Below are 9,558 nucleotides of genomic sequence, written 5' to 3'. Positions count from 1 at the left end.
GGCCGATTCGTCTGGCTGCTGAATTATGTGGCTTAGGTCATCAGCTTCTGGTGGTCACACATACGTGCCTTGGAAGTTATCGAGGAATGCGGCTTCCAGGTCTGTCCAACTCCCAATTGATGCTGGCAAGCTGTTAAGCCAATGTCGGGCTGGTCCTTTAAGCTGTAGGGGGAGATATTTGATGGCGTGAAGATCGTCACCGCGGGCCATGTGGATGTGAAGGAGATAGTCTTTGATCCAAACCGCGGGGTCTGTTGTGCCATCGTAAGATTCAACATTCACGGGTTTAAACCCTTCGTGGATTTGATGATCCATTACTTCATCTGTGAAGCATAGTGGGTGTGCGACGCCTCTGTACTGGGCGATATCACGACGGAGCTCCAAAGAGCTTTGTCTGTTTTGGTCGGCCCGGCCGGACTTACTGTGTCCGGCGCGACGGTTGTCGTCACGTATCATGGGGCGCCCACGCGATCCATAGATCGATCTTGATTGTCTTGCCTTATCCTCCAATATATCTCGCAAGTCTGGAGCGTTCCCTTGTGGCTTTGTGCTTTTCGAGCGATGCCGGGGTACGGTTCTAGTGAAGGGCCTAGGGGCCTCTCTGTCGCGACCACGGGGTGGTCGGTTAGCCGTATTGTCTCCTGGTGATGCGGGTTCATACACCTCGTCCTCTAATCGGGGGAGCAGCCTGCGTTTAGGGTAGCTTTTGGAGGGGCGTTCGAGCTCATGCTCTTCGGCCGCGAGGACTTCAGTCCACCTGTCGGCTAGCAGATCTTGATCAGCTCTAAGCTGTTGCTGCTTTTTCTTGAGGTTGTTCGCCGTGGCCATAAGCCTGCGTTTAAAACGCTCTTGTTCGACGGGATCCTCAGGCACGACGAATTCACCGTCTCGAGGCTTGCCTCGTCTCCGGATGGAGGCATATAATCCTCTACCTCTTCTTCTGCCGCTCTCTCATGAGGGCTGGCGTCTCCGTCCTGCTGCGCTGGATCTTGCTGGAGTGGGTTGTCTTCGGCACTGTCCGGTGTATTATTATCTCCGGTGCCGCAATCTTCATTCTTGCTGTGGCGGGATTTAGAGCGGCGCCGCTGACGCCTGCGCTTGGGCTGTTTCTTGGAGGGGTCATCCTCCACTGTTCCTTCGCCATTCCCATCCTTTGGGATATCCACCATGTATATGTCATATGATGAGGTGGCTTTCCAGTGCCCGGTGGGCGCTGGTTCTTGGTCGTCTCCGGCATCGTCGTCCATACCGTCGATGTCTTCGGAGTCGTAGTCTAGCATGTCGGTTAGATCGTCGACAGTGGCTACCAAGTGGGTGGTGGGTGGGCTTTGAATTTCTTCGTCGTCCGCATCCCATCCGTCCTGACGGTAGTCCGTCCAGGGCTCTCCTGATAACGAGAGATACTTTAGCGAACTTAAGATGTCACCGAAAGGTGAGTGTTGAAAGATGTCCGCTGCGGTGAACTCCATGATCGGCGCCCAATCTGGTTCGATTGGAGGGGGCGCGGGAGGTCCGGAGTCTGGCAAGGAGTCCAGCGCCTCGGAGTCACGAGCTTCATGAGGGACAAGGTTAGTGTTCGGCTCTATCGCCGTAGAGGTTGCAGCCCCCAAGGCGGTGTCTAGCCATCTGTCCTCGATCTGCGCGGCCGGCTCTGAATTGAAGATCAGAGCGGACTCGAGTGCAGCCTCCAGGGTACTGTCCGGCTGTAGAGCTAAATCATGCCCATCGTAACAGTGCGGCGTGCTTGGCTGTGGCCCGAACCCATCGAAGATCAAGTCCCCGCGGATGTCAGCCGTGAAGTTCAAACTTCCAAATCTGACCTGACGGCCAGGGGCATAGCTTTCGATCTGCTCCAGATGGCCAAGTGAATTGGCCCGTAGTGCAAAGCCGCCGAATACAAAGATCTGTCCGGGGAGGAAGGTCTCACCCTGGACTACATCGTTGATGATGATCGAAGAAGCCATCGAGCCTATCGGTGACGACACAGAGGAACTCTCAATGAAAGCACCAATGTCGGTGTCAAAACCGGCGGATCTCGGGTAGGGGGTCCCGAACTGTGCGCCTAGGCGGATGGTAACAGGAGACAAGGGACACGATGTTTTACCCAGGTTCGGGCCCTCTTGATGGAGGTAAAACCCTACGTCCTGCTTGATTAATATTGATGATGTGTGTTACAAGAGTGGATCTACCACGAGATCAAGGAGGCTAAACTCTAGAAGCTAGCCTATGGTATGATTGTTGTTCGTCCTATGGACTAAAGCCATCCGGTTTATATAGACACCGGAGAGGGCTAGGGTTACACAGAGTCGGTTACAATGGTAGGAGATCTACTCATCCGTAGCGCCAAGCTTGCCTTCCACGCCAAGGAAAGTCCCATCCGGACACGGGACAAAGTCTTCAATCTTGTATCTTCATAGTCTTGGAGTCCGGCCGATGATGATAGTTCGGCTATCCGGACACCCCCTAGTCCAGGACTCCCTCAGTGGACATTAGTTTCAAACTTTGTAATGCATAAATGACAAGCTTATTTGTGCTCTCACTAGTTGTGGCATGTATATCTAATGTAAACGCCTTCCTATGAAGGAGAAGCCAAACGTGCACTTGTGCTTTAGTTATGCTCTTGCCCTCCATAACTTTGCTTCATCGAAAGGATTTGTGGCTTCCTCAAACTTAAACCGATATGTCGAGCTTGCCAAGAAGTCAAGTCCTGTGGAGTTTGATCAAGGTATATAAACTTTAGGTGGATGCCATGACATGTTCAATCATACATAAATAACAAGACAATATTTAGGACCATGCTTAGTATTTGGATGCTACAATTTTGAATAGATAAGAAGCCAATACAAAGACAATAATGGGATTACTTGAAGTGCATTCTCATGTTAGAAATACTTAAGGATAGAATGGGTTTCTACAGACTAATGTAATTAGGATCCATGTAACCCCATTAGAAAAATACGAGGAACAAATATTAGAGTTCCCACAAAAACAAAAGAAAAGATCTAGGGTTCTACTGAAATTACTCCATAGAACCCAATTATTTGTTTGAAAGACATACATAGAAAAGTCGCTTAATTATAACATTTTCATGTAAAACATCTTGAAAAGTCCACAATACAGAGGAGGGGCTAATTAATGCCTACATGCTCTGCTTGGTGGAGGTATATCCATGGTGTAGCAGGAGTGTAGGACACTTCATCGAGGGTGCTGATGACCCCCTGGGTATAGCAACGGGTCCCTACGACAGTAGGGCGTCCCAAGCCCATAGCTCGATGTTCACCGACAATTTGTAGCGCATCACCACCTTGGGGGACAAGACGAACAATCCTCTCCGAATTATGCTAGGGATCGTCTATATACACATGCCTTAACCGACCCCGGTTATCCACCAAACATAGCATTGGACAACTCCTCGACTGACTCGGGACTTGTACTTCCTCTTCCAACTATATAAGGCATGGTAGCCCCTCTAGAGGCACATTATTCTTCTAGCAAGACATATGAGGCTTCAGCCCCTAGACGATCTAGCGATCAGCCCCCTTGTAAACACAAAACCCTAATTCTCATATGATACTAGATTCACAATACAGACAAACATGAAGTAGGATATTACCTTGATCCGAGGGTTTGAACATGGGTAAATTGCCCTCGTTTGCACCATTCGGATCTCTGATGCTTTACCTATCCTCAGATGGGTATTTTTTGGAGTTTACCATGATAGGAGGAGGAATTACTCACCTCCAATACATAGATGATACGCTGGTCATGGTTGAGAGGTTGGAGTTGGACACCATCAACCTTAAGTTCCTCCTCACGTACTTCAAATCGATGTCCGGGTTGATGAATAACTCCACCAAGAGCGAGGCGGTGATCTTAGGATATTCTTGGAAGGAGCAACATAGCATTGCGAACATATTGAAATTCGTTTTCAACATTCCCCATCACTAACACCGGCTTCCTAGGAATTGACTCTAGGATCCTTATTTGGGAAATGTACCTACTAGTACATCACACTAGTCTGTATGGAGTGGGTAAGTTCTTGTCCAAGGGATTAGGACGATCCTCATCATGTCTTGTCTCTCCAGTCTCCCCATCATGTTCTTGATAGGGTTGTAATTGCTTGCAAAGGGGGTCCATTTGGACATGGAGAAAGAGATATCCCTCCTCTTTTGGGATGGGGGTTGAGGAGAAGCAGAAGTACCACATGGTCAAATGGGAGCATCTTTGTTTCCCCAGGGACCATGGTGGTGTCAGGATCATCATGTCCCGCAATAGAAATATGGCCATGCTCCTGAAATGGGTTAGGAAAATCATGCATCATCAGGGGCGGTCTCTGGCTGCGGCTTATCCCCTTCTAATACCTTCATGAAAGTCCTTGATGACATGTTCCACAATGGAGGGATCCCGATTCTTGAGAACTATTCAGGGCATTAAGCATCTCATTTAGGGGAGAGCCCAAAATGAGGCGGGCGATAGTGACTCAACTTTTTTGTGGTCCGACACACTTGGTATGACCATTCCTCCCTTCAAGAGGAGTTCCTTCCCCGTTCTTCATTAGTAATGAACCTGAAGCAAATGTTGTCGAGGTCCTTTATAATGACCGCTAGAACCTCTCGTTCCCCCGGTCGTTCGGGGGCAGAGGATGGGTTACCCGGCAGGCTCTTACGGCTCTCAGAACATGCTTTCTCTCTCTCGCCTCCCAACACCATCTTTTGGAGGCTATCACCTTCAGGCACTTTGTCCACTAAATCGGTCTACTTGAAGCTCATGGGGCAGCCTAGTCTCAGTTGAGTTGTGGAGATGTGGTCATGTGGAGCATGTGTGTCCCCTTTAAGATCTGGATCTTTCTATGACTTCGTGGTTGGCTTCTTTCGGACACGAAAGTAAGGAACCAGAACAGCTCAGGTGACGGTGTGTGTCCTTGTGTGGAGCAGGTGAGAATGTGACCCACATGTTCTTTTCGTGCATTGTGGTGCAATTCTTGTGGAGTGGCATGTATGAGGCCATGAGGTGTAGTTGAAACCCTACCGATGCGAGCGAGTTTATAGCTATACTTGAATCTCTTACCAGTAGAATGAGACACCTCCTCTTGTCTAGCTTTTCGGCGCTTGCGTGGGACTTGTGGATGACACAGAACAAACTTGTGATTGTGCCCGAACCGTTGCGACATGCTACCGACACTCCATACAGACCCCTTACTTTTATTCAACGGTGGTGGTTGCTCGCGAGCGTGCGTCATTTGGTCCATTATGGATCGGTTGTAGGTTGTGGCTCGGCGTTGACTCGGATGACCTAGCGTCGACAGTTGTCTTGTGCCCATTTTTATTTGGGAAGGGGGCAGGGGCTTGTTTGGCTGTCCGCCCAAGCAAAACTTTGTACTCCCTCAATCTTAGTTTAAAACTGCGATATTTATTATGGATCGTAATTATTCTATTTGGTTGATGCTTTATCTATGGAACAGGACTACAACCTAATTTGCGATGTCTTTAGCACTCTGGTTGATGGAGAGGCATCCTCAGAAACCGTGTGACACGACCAACTAGCTTCACCAGTACGGCTTCTTGCTAAACGTAGTGTCCTTACAATAAACTCCGGCCCGGTTCATTTAGAAAGCAAGTTTCTACCGCCTCTAAGCGTGTTTCTGGAAGTCGTAATTGTGCGTTCCCGATGCGGCAATGACCAAATGGAAATTAACTTGGCGTCGCGTGCGGTGGGCATTGCTTGAACATCTTCGCAAGCCAGCCGTCTAAATCTGTCAGGAGCTCCATATACTACCAGTAAAAGTCAAACAGTCCCAGATCGACTATGCCGCGCTCACGGCTCAGCCCAGATCGGCAGTGCCAGAGACTAATTAAACTATGAGCGCTCCACTTAATTCGATTGACAAGTTGCGAATCTGAGTCGAGGTGCATGTAGTGCATGCATGATTGAGGTCAGGTCAGCGTGCGTCTGATAAGATATCAGTTTACTGAGATCTAACCAGCCTAGCTAACCCGCGGGTCCCATTGCAAATGCGTCCCGCTATGCAAAGTACATTGTTCAGCTCTCCTTGCAGCAAAGAGACCTCGTGCGCTGCATGTGACGGGACGGCCGGCCAGCGCTTCCAAACCTAGCAAGCTTCATCAACTTGTCTTCCCAAACCAGCAGCAGCTGGTTCGCCCTCCCTTCGACCTTGGGCAAGGCTGGCATTCGATCTCTCACGCATTTCCTCATCACTTCCGTCTCCAATTAATATATATACAGGAGCCTCTCTCTCTCTCTCTCAGCAGCGACATAAAGGCTAGGTATAGTTCCTCGGCACTGCACAAAGCGGCCGGCAGGGATAGCTAGCTAGCCATGGCGCCAGCATTGCCTTGTAGGCCAAAGCTGCGGCTGCTGTGCGTAGCCTTGGCCTTCCTCCTGGCCGTCGATATGGGCAGGGCGGACATCTACGAGGACATCGAGATCATATGGAGTGCGGACCATACCTACTACTTCATGGACGGCGAGAGCGAGGCGCTGGCGCTCTCGCTGGACTATAACCGGGGCTCCGCCTTCAAGTCCAAGGAAATGTACCATTTCGTCCGCATCGACATCGACATCAAGCTCATCGAAGGCAACTCCGCTGGCACCGTCTGCACCGTCTACGTAAGTACCTCTGCAGTTCGTTTTCTTCTGTGAGAATTGCGTTAGTGCCAATGTGCATGTCTGAAGTTGACTTCTGACGCGGGTGAATATAATTCTGGATGCACGCGTACGTACAGACCATCTCGGAAGGGCCGTGGGAGGTTCACGACGAGATCGACCTGGAGTTCCTGGGCAACTCCACCGGCGAGCCTTACACGCTCCACACCAACATCTTCGCCAACGGCGTCGGCGGCCGGGAGCAGCAGTTCAAGCTCTGGTTCGACCCCAGCTCCGACTACCACACTTACTCGATCGTCTGGAACCCCAAGCGCATCACGTAAGCAAGCTAGCACATTTCTCTTTCTCGGCCTCTTTTCTTACGTACCATGTACCTAGATCATACCGATCTGAACGTATAGATGTGATCACCTTTTGTAGGATCGAGGTGGACGGCGTGACGGTCCGGACGTTCGACAACAATCAGGACCAGGGCGTGCCGTTCCCGTCGTATCAGCGGCAGCGTGTGTACGGGAGCCTGTGGAGCGCCGAGGACTGGGCGACGCAGGGCGGGCGCGTCAAGACGGACTGGTCGCAGGCGCCCTTCGCCTCCTACTACCGCAACTACAACGTCACCTGGTGCCAGCCGTCGCCCGGCGTGGTATGGTGCGGCACCGAGCCCGCCGAGTCCACGCACTTCAACCTCTCCCCCAAGGCGCTGGCCGACCTGCAGTGGGTGCGCGACAACCACTACGTCATCTACGACTACTGCCTCGACAGGAGCAACCGGTACAACGACGCAACCAGGCCCAAGGAGTGCTCGCTCCCGCCCCGCCCGTGAGGATCCTTGGTTTGGGGGCTACGAGCAAGCGAGCAACGCCCGCTGGTCGTTTATTCGTCCGGATTTTTCACAAAGTTTTTTTTTCCAATTTCGGTTTCTTTTGTCTAAATATTTCTTCTTTTTTTGCGGGTTGTCTAACTATTTCATACAATGTTCATAAAATCAAATATGTTCCCGGATTCAATAAAAAAAACATGAATTCAGAAGATGTTCACGGATTCAAAAAATGTTTGTAACTTCGAAAAAATACGAATTTGAAAAATGTTCACGAAGTTAAAAAAATGTTCACGACTTCAAAAAATGTTCAACAAACCATTAAATTCAAAAATATTTGCAAATTCGGAAAATGTACAAGTGAATACAAAAAATCTTTGTTAAGCAAAAAAAAGTTCATGATATTCAAGAAATGTTTGCATCGAAATATGTTTCATGTGAATACAAAATATGTTCAAGAATTCAATTTGTTTTCGAAATCATGAACATTTTTTTAAATGTGAACATATTCGAAATTTGTGAACATCTCTGAACAGTTAAAAGAACGTGAACTTTGTTTGAAATTATACACAAATTTTGAAAACCATATTTTAAAAAAGCACGATCAAAGATTTAAAACTTGAACAGTTTTTGAAATCCCAAAATATATTTTAAATTCGCAATTTTCTGATGAAAATAAAAAAGTAACAAAAGAATTTAGAAGAGGGAAGAAAAAAATAAGGAAAACAAATGAAAAGAAAGAAGAAGAAATAAAATAGGAATGAGAAAACCAGAAGTAAAACCAGGAAAACTGATACAAAAACATCCGGAAGAAAAAGAAAAAGAAAAAGAAAAACGCCCCGAAAGCTTCTAGAACCTTCCCAAAATCGGCTCACTTGCGGCCCGCACAGGCGATTAGTGGGCCGGCCCCATCCGCGTGACGTTGTAGGCGATCGACAGTTTAGTGCTTGAAATGAGTGATATAAAACATTGGCGATTGTTTTGGTGACTGAGGGAATTAACCAATCGATTCATTGTTTGGGTTGAATATATAGTACTACTTCCGTGCACTCATTTTATTTTGGGCTAATGTTCGATCATAAATTTAACTAATAATATGCAAACTATATATCATAAAGATTATGATATCAAAAACCTTTTTCAATACAAATCCAAGAAGATCATATAATTATATTTTCATAGTTTTACAGATGGTAAATTTTTTACTCAAAATACGAAGGCCCGAATAAATCCAGATGGAGGTAGTATCATCCACTGATTATTTTTGGAGTGTGGCTATATTACTAGTTGCCTTAAACTAGTTTTAGGATTAGTCATTTTATTTGGAGCGCACTCACGCCCGCTTGCTGCTAGTGTAACGTGGCGAGGATGTATCTAGTGTACCGCAGCAATTGGTGCTATCGGTGCACCTGACCCCAGTTGCACATTCAAAAATACTGAAAAAAATTCTGATTTTTTTAAGTTCATTGACACAACATCATTCGATGTTGTCACAGAACTTTATGTCAGAATTAAAAACATCGCATGAAATACAAAAATGACAAATTGGGCATCAATGTGATAAATTGAAAACATTGCAAGCGATACAAAAATGTCAAATTTGTCATTTTTGTATTTCATGCAATGTTTTAAATTTTGACATGAATTTCTGTGACAACATCAATGATGTTGGGTCAGTGCACTCATTTGTTTTTGGTTTTTTTCTAAACATTTTTAAATGTGCAAATGACGTTCGGTGCATCGATAGCACCAATTGCCCCGGGTGCACCGAATACGCTCTCGTTACATGGCCGTATAGCTAGCTAGTTTAAGGTGAGCGTGTCTATTTTTCTATTTTTCTATTTTTCTTGGTGGGTGTGTCAATGTGTGTGCGGGGGGTGGGGGGTGTGTGGGTACGTATGTACTGTTTATGCGTGTGCACCAACTATGTGTGTGTGTGCATGCGTTCGATGGTTTGTGTACACGTGTGTGTGAGATGAAAATTGTGACACCACTAACATACGTAGTCGATCCACACGTTGTGTGTTTAAGGAATGAATTATTGCATTGGTCTAACCCTTTTACACGAAAAAAATGAAAATAAGTTAAAACAATTAACAAAAATATGGCACACAATTTAC

General features: G+C 47.2%; 1 protein-coding gene across 1 annotated transcript; it reads left to right on the top strand.

The window, feature by feature from the left end:
- Window positions 1-6,272: 6,272 nt before the first annotated feature.
- On the top strand, window positions 6,273-7,652 carry LOC119368242 (probable xyloglucan endotransglucosylase/hydrolase protein 16). The gene is made up of 3 exons (XM_037633554.1): window positions 6,273-6,627; window positions 6,744-6,943; window positions 7,045-7,652. Exons 1-3 carry the CDS (start codon window positions 6,337-6,339, stop codon window positions 7,442-7,444), a joined length of 891 nt encoding a protein of 296 aa, XP_037489451.1. The 5' UTR covers window positions 6,273-6,336; the 3' UTR covers window positions 7,445-7,652.
- The last annotated feature ends 1,906 nt before the right edge of the window (window positions 7,653-9,558 follow it).

This window comes from Triticum dicoccoides, chromosome 2B (genome assembly GCF_002162155.2).
Source record: "Triticum dicoccoides isolate Atlit2015 ecotype Zavitan chromosome 2B, WEW_v2.0, whole genome shotgun sequence".
Classification (NCBI taxonomy): Eukaryota; Viridiplantae; Streptophyta; class Magnoliopsida; order Poales; family Poaceae; genus Triticum; species Triticum dicoccoides.
The sequence above is the reverse complement of the archived record's forward strand: the minus strand, read 5'-3'. Positions and strand labels throughout refer to the sequence as shown.